The sequence below is a fragment of the Patagioenas fasciata genome, chromosome 2 (assembly GCF_037038585.1).
Source record: "Patagioenas fasciata isolate bPatFas1 chromosome 2, bPatFas1.hap1, whole genome shotgun sequence".
Taxonomy (NCBI): Eukaryota; Metazoa; Chordata; class Aves; order Columbiformes; family Columbidae; genus Patagioenas; species Patagioenas fasciata.
Window position 1 is genome coordinate 23790442 of NC_092521.1, and position 12488 is coordinate 23802929.

General features: G+C 43.1%; 1 protein-coding gene across 1 annotated transcript; it reads left to right on the top strand.

Moving 5' to 3' along the window:
* The first annotated feature begins 3460 nt into the window (after window positions 1–3460).
* COX6C (cytochrome c oxidase subunit 6C) lies at window positions 3461–9798 on the top strand. Its single transcript, XM_065832696.2, has 4 exons — window positions 3461–3616; window positions 5020–5147; window positions 6802–6940; window positions 9674–9798. Exons 2-3 carry the CDS (start codon window positions 5034–5036, stop codon window positions 6919–6921), a joined length of 234 nt encoding a protein of 77 aa, XP_065688768.1. The 5' UTR covers window positions 3461–3616; window positions 5020–5033; the 3' UTR covers window positions 6922–6940; window positions 9674–9798.
* Window positions 9799–12488: the final 2690 nt, after the last annotated feature.

Below are 12488 nucleotides of genomic sequence, written 5' to 3' on the forward strand. Positions count from 1 at the left end.
ACAGAAGAATCCTGGAATCATTTAAAGGGCTTTGAGCAAGGAACAGGGACTGGAGGGAGGTGTTTCTGTGGGTGTTTTTTTTTTCTTTTTCTAAGAAATCAGATGGAAATGTAGAATGTTTCTGGCAAGGAATGATGAAGTTAGACTTGTCTAAGTTAAACTTTAAGTCAGAATGACAGACATATAGAACATTACTTGTTTAAAAATCCAGTTTATCTGAACAAGGTTTTCCTGTTGCTAAAATTAGTACTGTATTTGTTTGAGATAGGCCCTCTGAACCTATAGGACTTCAGAGTGAGAAAAATTAATACAGAATCATACTCCAGAAAAGAAAGTGGGGAAAAAAGTGTCACATGAATGTTAATGTCTCAGCTGTGGAACCTGGTGTCTTTTCTAGTTTTCTGGCCTGAATACACACATTAGCCATGTCTTTACCACAAGCTGGGAACTTGGGAAATAGTTGAGTGTCTTTTTTTACTAATAAAACTCATGGTGGTACCAAACACGGAATCATTCATGAAATTATACCAATATTTGATATGTATAAAAATACCAAAATGTGTCTCTTTACAAGTTGTACAAAACTTAAGATGTTGCCTTTTTTGAGGTTTTCCTATTTCAGATGCGTGCATAAAATCAACAAAGGCTTGTGAAATCCCTGTCCGCTCCATTTATTCTGATTTGAACTTTTGCCTTTTTTTTTTTTTTTCCCCTCCTTTGTTTAAAATGCCCTTTTGGAAGTACAAAAATATTTTTCTTCCCCCTACTAATTTTGACTTTTTCCATTTAGGAATCATTGATTCACTCTCATTTTTTGTACAGCTGCCATTCCAATTCTGTTAAATAACTTCTGGTGCCACAATATCTTTGTTTGTTCCACAGCACCATTGATTGATGTCAACACTGCTCTGGTAAGAGAGTATTTGATTAGTTAATTTCTGGCACAGAAACGGGAGAAGGAGCACAAATGTATGCATTTTTGTATGTGGCACAAAGCACTGTTTAATTTTTGTTTCTTTTGTGATAGAGAGGTAGATTTTATAATAAAGTATTTAGGAATGCAGCTGGGGATTGCTGATGTCCCATGTGATCTTTTTCCAGTAGATTTTTGGTTCTAATTTGATCCAGATTATGATTATCTGAAGACTTTTTGTGGCATATGCAAAATCACTTGATTGTCACAGTCCTGTTCCTAGTCGGCTCCAGTCCACACCACAGAAAGTACAGTCCCAAGTAGCACAGCTGGCACTCTTTGTGGAAAAGACAAGGATTCACTGCCTGAATTTTATGTCACTAAAGTTAGAGGTAAATTTTATTGCACATTTCAACGAAGCACAGGCCAGAAATGATTTAGCATTAATGCCTTCCTCTGCTGCTTGAAAGATGATCCCTTTCAAGGACACTGTGAAGAGCAATCAACTCTTGCTGGTGCTACAGTATTTTGGAAGAGGACTGCAGATTCTAGTTTGGTAACTGTGACACCTTTTGAGCAAACAGTCCTAATATTCACATCCAAAAGAAAACTGGAGCAGGTGCCAGAAACCACAGGGACTGGGTGGGCTGGGAAGGAGATAACTGCTGTCGTCTCTGTATTGTATGTCTCGGTGTTTTCAGAAGGTTTATTTGCTTTGTTGCATTTGGATGCATGGGGTCCACTTGGGTTCAAAACTGCATTCAGCCTTATAATCCATCCAGAAACTGGAGTGATAGGAAGCAACTCTGTGCACTGACTTAATGAAGCTGATTATCTCTGCTCTCCTTCCACGGCTCTTCCTCTAATGTATCGTCTATCCTTTTTTTATCCCTTATTTACACAGTCCCAAACCGCCCTTTATACAGAACAATAAGGAGTTGGCTGTATATTCCACAGTAATGACGTCAAAGAATAATAACAATTAGCACTTCATTTAGCATCTTAACTATAACACAAAGATGCCTAGCCAGCAGTATCTCAGGCACATGGGGAAACTGGTCACATAGAAAAGAATTTAATGACCTGGCCAGCCATGAAGTAAGCTATCGAAAACAGCAATCAAGATTTTTTTATTTGCAGATCTAGGTCCATCCACCAAAATATTCTGTCTCACCAAGACTGGTGTTTATAGGAAAATTCCTCATATATAATTTACAACTATAATAGCCACAAAACCTGCTATGCATTTATTCCAATTAATTTCGTATCCTTGTTTTCTGACATTGTGTAATACGAGGGCAAGTTGAGTGGAGCTTTTAAGATCCCCTAGACAACTCTCCCTGCCATTTCTTTCCCGGTTTTACCCACTAACTGCACGAGTTCACCTCAGGAACAGCAGCATCCTTGTGGGCCCGGCTATTTCCTTAGACCCCCCCATCAGGTTATAGATAGATCTTGTCATTCTTTCTGCATGACATCATTAGCATTTGGCTTCTCGTGTTAATCCACAAGGGAAAAGCTCTTGGACAGACATTCTTCATTTCAGTCTCAGCTATTGTAACAAACTTGTCTTTGGTTTGAGGAACATTGTCCAACTTGCATCTATTCAGACTCCTGCTACAAAGACCATTCTCCCAGCTTGTAGCCATGGCTGTATTATTTCTCTCTGCACTGTTCTGCTGACACTTTCCTCTTCTTAAATCCTATCAAGGGAAAAGCAACTTCTCTTCAGGTTTAAGGGCTCATCTTCTCTGTCATTTGATGTCAGGATCTGCTGGCTTTGGCAAGGGAGTACAAGGCTTGAATGAATACCCCGCTGCACAGGAGGGCCTTCAGGTTTTCAAAGCCAGGAATTTATAGCGTTTACTGTAAATCCCAGAGAGACTCCCCAGGAATAAAAGCAATACCACACGCAGGTGGTGATTAGGAGGAAACCATGGGTAATGCATGTATGTGCCTAATCTCCAAGAAAGGTACAATAACTGGCCAAGGCATATATAGAAAGGATTACAGATTGCTTAATTTGTTTCTAGGCTTGGCCAATCACTCTTAGCAAACTCTATACAGATAATTATTTAATGTATTCTGGTATTGCGGCCGTTTGGGTTTAATGGCCACTCCTGAGAGCTGGAAGCACCGCGGAGGTGTGTGGGTCGGGCAGGGGCAGCAGTTTGTGGGGGAGGTGATGGGCGGTGAGCACTCAGCATTGCCAGGGCTCTGGGCTCTGCAAGGGCCGCGGCTCGGCCTGGACCAGCCCGGCCCGGCCCGACATCTTCGCTGAGGGCGCTCCGCGCAGCGCCCCGGCTCTCGGTGCAGCCACAGTGGGGAGAGACCAGGCGGCTGAGCGGCGGGCACGCCGGCCCGCACGGTGCTCGCTGCGCTCGCCGAGGGGCTCTAGTGCCCGGGAAGCCTGAGACGAAGGAAGAGCCCTCACTGCCGCTCTGGGCGCCGTTCAGGTGGGTGACACGCCCCCCGTCCTTGACTCCGCTCAGCAAAGGCGAGGCCGGGCGCCCTCCTGCCAGCATAGGACTCTCACGCAGGGCCAGACTCTCCCCTCCCCCGGCCCGGCAGTGCGCGCATGGCCGGGTTTGAGCTCAGCCGCTCGCCGTAGCGAGGCCGCCGCCTCCAGCGCATGCGGGGTAGCGGGGCCGCAGAGGGCGCCCGGCCGGCGGCGGGGAAGGACGTTGGAGGGTCCGCGCTGAGGTGAGGCCGCTCTCGCGCCCCCTCCTCCCGCCGCCGGGTCCCCTCTCCGCCCCTCGCCCCGCGCCCGCTCGCCACTCTCGCCCACAGCCCCGCGGCGCTTCGCGCAGCGCGTGACCTCTGCGCGTCCCTGAGGGTGGCGGGACGGGCCCTGCGGCGGCCGCGCTGCGGGAGGGTGGCGGGGGCCGGAGCGCCGGCTGTGAGGGGGGCCGGTGCGGGACCTGTCTCAGCCCGGCTGCGGCGGCGCGGCCGGAGAGGGGCCTGTTTGCCGCGGTTCCTCCTGAGAGGAGGCTGTGCGTGGCTGCGGCAGCGCCGGGGACAGCGGGGCCGCCGCCTCCCGGGCTGTGCCCCGCTGAGCGGCCCCGCAGGCGGCCCGGGGCTGCACCGCGGCCTCCAGCCTCCCCTGCTCGGTGAACCCTCGGCTTGGCTGTGGAGAGAGCTGCCTACTTCAGGCCTTGCAGGTGTTTAGTAAAACCTTACCGAATAGAAAAAAACAAAACAAAAAAACCAAACCAAAACAAAAAAACCACATTTAATGCAATAGGGTTTGCAGTTATTAAAAAAACCCCAAACCACAAACTAGTTTAAGAGGCATGTGCCTTTTGCTTAGAAATGAATAAAATGTGATCAGTGTTCTGAATGACTTCCAATGTGAAAACCAGGACAACAGGCCTGAAATGGTACATGGTGCAGGGAGGGGAGGATTCAGTATGAACAGCGAAGGTCACTCTTCCATTTCTTGAGTACTGGACGTAAGGAGTATGTAAACTTACTTAGATTTATGTCGTAACTAGGTTTTCCTTGAATGTTGTCCCTTAAACATTCTCATTGAAAACTCTAAATAGGGAGGAGCACTGTTTGTTATGTTGCAAAGATGATTATAGAATCATAGAATTATTCCGGTTGGAAGAGACCCTCAGGATCATCGAGTCCAACCATAACCTAACCCAACTCTAGAACTAAACCATGTCCCTAAGAACCTCGTCTAAATGCCTTTTCAACACCTCCAGGGATGGAGACTCCATCACTTCCCTGGGCAGCCTGTTCCAATGCCTGACAACCCTTTCTGTGAAGAATATTTTCCTGATATCCAATCTAAACCTCCCATGACACAACCTGGGGCCATTTCCTCTCATCCTGTAGCTTGTTACTTGGGAGAAGAGACAAACACCCTCCATGCTACAACCTCTTTTCAGGTAGTTGTAGACAGTGATAAGGTCTCCCCAGATCACTCAGCTGCTCCTTATCAGACTTGTGCTCCAGGCCCCTCACCAGCTTCGTTGCCTTCCTCTGTACTCTCTAACACAATCTTTCTAGAGTAGAGTTACAGAAAATCATTTAAGTAGAGCTTCTGGTCCCACAATTCTGTTGTTTTTTTTTTTTTTTTCTTTTCTTCCTTCTTTCAGGAAACGTAATCACCATGTCGTCTGCACTGTTGCCTAAGCCACAAATGCGCCGCCTTTTGGCCAGGCGGATGAAGTTTCACCTGTTTGGGGCATTTTTTGTGTCTGTGGGATGTGCAGCTTTATACAAGGTGAGATCTGTAGTCATTCAGTTATTAACTGGACTCATTAGAGTGTTTTAAGAATTCATAATATTTTTTTGTTGAGATTTATTTGAGCTGTTCATCAGAAAGCTTTAGTAATGTATTTTTGTAAGCATATTTCCAGAACATAAATAAATCTTCCTAATCTTCATTTGAAGAAATTATATGAATAACCTGATGCTTTAAGCTGTGTGATCAAGATCACACAACTCGCGACAATCTAGTCTGAGACTACTCTGGATCATTCGCATGATTGCTGCCCCTTAACTCTGGATAGTCTGTGTCTCTCTGTCACAGTATCTGAGACCCAAGAGAGTTGTCAAAGTCTTATTTTAGAAAACCTGCTCATAAGCAATTTGGAAAAACCATCCATCACACGGAAGGTATCAGTGTGGGGAAGGCTAGTTATGGTCCGTTTGTCTTTTCTTTTGAAGTTGCATGTGGAAATGGAGCATTACATTAAAAAACCAAAAAACAAACACCCCAAAATAACAAAAAAAAGACCCAAACACTTACAGGTTGGAGTTTGTTTTTCGTGGTCCTTGAGAGATTTCTGACAAAGATAAGAATGGTAATTGTTCTTGAGTGCTTTTACTAAATAATTCTTGGACCTCAGACATAGAGCAAGCAACACAATTTGAGTTACTGTGGAACAACTGGGTCTTGGTTTACCCATTGAACTCATTCAAATACTATTTGCAGTGTTTAAGTACTTGGGAAGTTATTGATAAAGGTGACTAGAAATGAAGTTAATTTCAGGTTGTTAAACACAAAAATATCACAGTTGACTTAAACTTCTCAGAGGTCAACAAATGTCTGTCAGAAACAATAAGCTTGGACAGTTAAAGCTCAACATCTACTTCACACATCTGTTAAGAGGTAGGCAAGCTTGTTTCTGGTCAGACTTGAAATACTTTTTTTCTCAATAGTCTGTGGTTTTATACCAGGTTCGGCACCCTCACATTAATACCCTAGTAAGGCAGCAGACCATATTTAGAACAAGTAACATGGATCTCAGTAGTGACTGACTTCATTACGTGTTAGATACTGTTGGACAAACACCTTGGACTTTCCTTCACATTTTTGGAGTCTTTTTGAGCATATCCTTGTGCTTCAGGTGCATGAATATCCAAGGAGTCAGGATTGTGTCTTTTTGTGTTGATGAGCTGTAAGATTGGCTTGGCAGCCTTGTAAAATTTTACCAACTTGTGTAGTTGACGTACAGTGTAGTTCAAATGTAAGACGTTGTTTTAGGATGCTGGTTTATCTGGAGTTACAGTTTGGCAGCTGCACATGGGCACAAAACTTGCCATAATGGCATGTTTCCCACATAAAACTATGAGCAGGGGAGGACAGTGGACCCTTGCATGTCAATAGAGGTGGAGTGTTTCTGGATCTGAGCACTGTAATGTGCTGTCTTGTAATGGACTTACTTTCTTTTTGAGGTTTCACTTCAGCTATTTGTTTTCCCAACCAATGATCAGGTAGCCTGAACTGTGGATTTGAACGTGAACAAAGTAATGTTTTACTTTGAGGTAAAGGCTTTTTAGACTGATACCCACTGATACAAATCGTAGCACTAATAGAAAAAAAATGTTCATAAAGCTTCGTGAGCTTTAATTTTCCATGTGTTGCATTCCAGTTTGGAGTCGCTGAGCCCAGAAAACGAGCTTATGCAGAGTTCTATAAAAACTATGATCCCATGAAGGACTTTGAAGCTATGAGAAGAGCTGGTGTGTTTGAGTCTGCGCCACCCAAATGATGGTAACCTGCATTTATAGGTAATAAGCCACTCTGCATTATAGATTGTTCCAGTGAAAAATTGTGCTTTTATTTGGATGTTCTTCGTTTTTCATCAAACAGAAAGGTGCTCCCAGCGAAAAAAAGATACAAATTGCACTTGAGAGACCTCTGGGTGATAAAAATGTGAAGAGGGATATGAGCAGTAAGGGCAGAATAGAAAGCTCCAGAATACCTTTTGGGTAATTTGTTTAACTGGTGTGATACAGGAGACTCGCACAGCGTGATGCCTTTCCCTCCTCATGTGGCTGTGGAGAGGAGACAAAGCTCTTGTATAAGACCTTGAGATTTGCCTGATATCACTATTATGTTGATGATGACACATCTTGAACTGCTCAGGTTTGGTCCATCTGTATCTACTCATCACCTGCTTGTGGTGGTGTGGTGAATGAGACCATGGAGGGGGCTGTTTCACTCTCCTGCGTGTTAACGTAAGAGACAGAGGCAGCTTCCACAGATCCTCTTGTCTTTTGAAGTTGGTGAGAGGGGAAGATAACTAGTCATGAGGGGAAATATATTCAAATACATACGTAAAAATATGCATGTAAAATCGCAATGGCATACACGGCTCTGTGTACTAATATTCAGATTTTTGCCATACTGAATTAAGCTTGAATAGAACTTTGTTCACACTACTATTTTCCTAGCACTTAACATTGCCTTTTGTTTGAAAACCGCCAAACTTAGTTCCCCCTTATTTGTTGTCATAGTACCAGGAAAGAAAGGGTCTTGATTTCAAACTTGCCATAGTTATTAATAAGCACACTCACTAAACTGCACAAGCTCATGATGTGACAACTTAATAAAGAGTTCCTCCCCCTTTCTTCATCCAAATTTCTTACATTGAGTTCTCTGCTTCTCTTAAAATGACTTCAAACTAATCCAGAATGATAGCTTTTTCATTCTTTTGGAATGTTTTCATATTGTGATCATTATGTGATAATCTGTGGCTCTAATTATCCTGGCCAGCTGGATTTTCTCAGCCTGTTTGCTTAAAGCAGCAAGATTGAGTAAAACATTTGTACTTAACACTGTTAATACTAGATTTGGTTGTGTGACAATCTACAACTACCTGGTTTCTGCATCACATAATTACATGACAAAAACAGAGCTCCAGCTCTTCTAACAGATTTAAAAAGAAAAAAAATGTGGCAGTCCCCTGCCTTCTCTTTTTTTTTTTTTAAATTTTTGTGAGAGGGAGAAACTTCTGCTCTTTAGCTGTGACTGCAATGAAGATAAGTAATGAAATGCTAAATTTACTTGGCTTTAATCTTGGTGGTTCTGCCTTTGGAGCACTCCTACTGCTAATATATAGGCACTAATAAACTTTCTTAGACACTGGAATTGCATTCTTCAGTCAGGTGGCCTTCATCAGAGTATTCTGAAAGGCCATCTGGTGGTAAAATCATTTGAAACAAACACTCTCAACAAGGATGCATGTTGAATATTTAATTGGAATCATGAGCAGCATTTTTTTCAGTGCAAATAGAGCATCACTCTTAGCTTGTGTTCCCATTTGCAGCTTAAAAAGAGAGTTGCACATTGTGTGCACCTGTTAAAATGAAATGTTTCCTAAACATTTCTTCCATTCCTTAATTACACCAGCTCAAAAGAAAATGTGAAAGACAAATCTTTGTGTGATTTTGTTTGAATGCTGATGCTTCTTATTCCTTAGCCTAATTATATAAGAACTGATATTTTTCACTCTTTCATAGTAGAAATAAGTTTGGTTTGTGCCTGCACATGAATACATAAATAGACGAGGAAAACGATGCCGGTGTTTCAAATGTTCTAATAAGACTGAGAAGGATAAGTACACAGAACAGATGGAAACCATTTTCATTTGCCGTAGTTTTAGCTGTGGAAGTTGGATGGAAGTTGAATTTGATGCTTTTTTAAAGGGTACAGTGGTCGTGCATGCTCTACATATCCCATTTATTGGAATATATTCTGTGTGCGGCAGTAAGTAACAGTGGTTTCACCTCACCAAGTGCCTCCTTGAGGAAGGGGTAGGGTGGGCAGGGAGAACCCCTGAGGTGAGGTGTTTGTTAGCCTGGCGCTCCACACCAAGCATATCCCTGCTGGCCATGTGGGCAACTTGGTACCTCTGTGTGAATTTACACTGTTGCATTTACTTGGCACGGACTTTGTGTGGTGATAGTGCTAATGGAAACAAGTGCAAGTGTAGATGTGAGGAGTGTCCCACCTGTATTGTACAGTGTGCTCAGTGATCGATAGAACAAAGAGGCGAGCTAAGAGTTTGGTGCTAACCACTTGCATGACTCTTGTCATGGAGCACAGCTGGTCTTGGATTTTGTTCAGTGTAAAGAGAAGCAATTTGAATTTGGTTTTCTTCCTTCCTTGGTAGGTTGCTGACACCACTTGTTTCCTCTCTGGCTCTGATCTGAAAGCTGCATTCCTTTCTCTTTCAGGCCCTGAGCAAGACTGATTCAGTTATCAGTGCAGCATGTATAGTGAATCTGACATGCTGTGCAGTATTGTCCCAGCTCTTGATTTGTTCCATGTTTCACTTGTGTTTGCCACATGAAGGGTGTGTGAGTCTTAAACCATCAGGAAATAACAGGGGGAATTCCTCTGGACTAAACCACCACATAAACATTTCTCTCTGCAGCTTTGCATTCATGCATACTAATATGTTTACTTAGAGCGTGAAGTTTGTCCAGCATAACTTAATAATTGTTTTTCTCTTGCAGATGCCCTTCAGTCTAAGGAGACTCGATGACCGAACCGTATTTGTTCACGGAATTGTGAAGTGTAATACACTTCAGTGCATGGCACACGCTGATGTAACTCAATAAATCAAATACGTGTCAGTGGCGCTCAGTTGTCTCCTTTAATGTCGAAATGCTTAAATGCTCAGATGCTGGTAAGAGCGGTGGAAAGTCTTCATGAATTGGTCAAGATGAGTAACTCTAGTTTTCTTTCCTCACAGGAATTATTTGCAGCTTTGTTTTGGCCAAATTCCGCATTTGATAACAAAGTGTATCCCTAAGCAGTTACAGCTCAGTTGTCTTTGCTGCTGATGGGAATACACAAGAGGATAGTTGTTACAGGAAGGGAGAGGCTGCATTTCTGGAAGGGTCTGTGTTACCTCTGGCTTCAGAAGGTGAACTGACCTTGGGCTGAAAGAATTTGGAGAGAAATTTGGAAATGAACCAACCTTCTTCATCCTTTTCTGCTGCCATCATGGTATTGACTTCCTTACAGCAGGAAACTGTTACATCAAGGCTTACTTATAAACTACGCAAATGCCCACCCTGTGCGTGGTGTGTAACTCAAGTTGGACAGTGACTCTAAACTGCAGGTACGATCACGTGTATTGGATGTGCAAGGGGAATGAGGGTAAAAGCAGGCAAAAAAGACATACTTATTTTAGGATATTGGGGTAATGAAAGTCTTTGCATCCTGCTTCTAGACACGTATTATCTCCTTTTTAATATCATCTGGAAGGAATCAGCTAAGCGTAGTTCTGACCTCCGTTACATCCTGTGCAGTCCTGGTGCTCTGTTTTTCTGCCACCATTGGGCAGAGCCTTTGCGCATGGCCTGTTGCTGAGGCGGGCACTGGGGCTGCAGCTGCTGGCCATGGGTGCTGGGAGAGCAGTCAGAGCTGATGGTGTGAAAGGAGGGAGGGCTTCTGGGGAGCAGCAGGACAAATTAAGCCATCTGTGTTGTATTTTCAGATCTTCAAGTCCTGTCTGGAGTAACTCTTATTATTTTAAATGGCTCATTAACTACTTAACACTTAATAGGTATCCGCGAGCGACATTTGAACTGGTGAAAGCACGTAAGTAACGTATTTGATCTGGAACACTATTACAGAGCAACATGGGATTTTCTTTAAACTTTCCGTACAGGCAGTGCTTCCTTTAAGCAAAGAAATAACTTGACTTTAGTGGTGGAGGGGAAACCATCTAGTAATCAAAATATCCCTGCTTCTATAAATGTAAACCAAAGCTTAACAATAGCAAATGATACCCATTTATCTTCCCAGTGTACAGTATAAACACTCTATGCCATTAAGTACTGACTAACATTTTCTCAGGCATGTCTGCAGGTTTAACTAGCCAGGGGTCTTCAGTCATACTGACAGCTGCTGGGCAAAGCAACTTGCTACTGCCAGGTGTGCAGGATAATAGGCCTGACTCCCCTTGCAGTTCTACCCCAGTTGATATGAATTAATTTACTTTTAAATTCTAAGTAAGTTAAGTTTCTTCTAAACTATTAAAGCCAGCAGCAGTTATTGTTGTAGTCTGGGTTCCTTCACGTACCGTGCAGTGATTTAAAGAAATTAAAGTTCTGTGACTGAAGATAGATAGCTCTCTGACCATAGAGCAGAGCTCAAAGATTTCTCTTGCTACACATATTCAGTGTCAACAAAGGTGAGCTCTGACTTCTGTGTCTGTGCTTTGAGAGTCTCTGGGTTATAATGACTGCTTTCTGTGTGTATTATGGTTTCACAGAGGCTGTGAAGTGCTTCCTTTCAACAGGCAGTGCCACCCAACCCCGAGCTGCTTTCCTCTGGAGCGGGGAGGGAGGGCACAGCTGGGTACCTAACCTGGGAGTGACCTCCTCGTCTGAAATCAGCACCAACCCACCAATTTTGCCTTTTTTCCCCCTCCTTTCTTTTTTTTGCCTTTGCCAGCAAGAGTTCAGCCAATGCTGTCTTGACAAACAGTTGGGAGTGGGGTTTAGCATAGCACAAGAAGCGTTGTATGAGTTAGCCCCTCAGCAGCTGCTTGTTCCTGGGTCTGCTATGTTCTTTCTAGGAGATGCAGAGATGAAAAAACAAACTTGTCTGCTCTGAGGCCATTTGCAACTGTCAAAGTTTTTTGCAATATTTATGTATGAAATAATATATAAAACAGAATTGTTTGACCTAAACTACTTAGGGAAAGTTCTTGCCATGTATAAGCCTGACCATGCTTTCAAATGTTTTGGCTGGCTTACTTTATTCTCAAGTGTTTGAGGAATGATTGATAGTTCTGGAAGCAAACGAAAAAGATAGATTTGAAGTTGTGAGCTGTCCAGGTCTAAAGAGCATTATGAGAGTAGGCATGTTTTAAGAGTACACATTGGAGTGCTTTAGCAGCTAAGTACAGGCAGCTGCTCTTTGGACTACTTTATTTTCATAGTTCACACAGCTCATATGTAGGAGAAGCTGATTTATATGCCGTCTCCACACATTTCCTTACATGTGGTCAGAAGGGGGAGAAAGAACCTGCCTAATGCAGCAGAGATGCAGGCTTAATTCACTGAAGAAGAGTGTAATTTAAGCAAGTGTTTATTCCAGGAGAATATAATTCAAAGAAAACCCAAATGTATCTTAAATAATGGCTGCAATCTACAAACTTTTAGAAATGAATCTGCTGCCTTCCCTCATTTTGTACAGGTGGGTTTGCACCCTCTTGGCTGGTTTGTGTACTACATAAATAATGAGCAGATAAATCTAATTCAAACAGTGACTACAGCACTGTTTTGATTCAGTCACAAAAGCACAGAGCTTTTC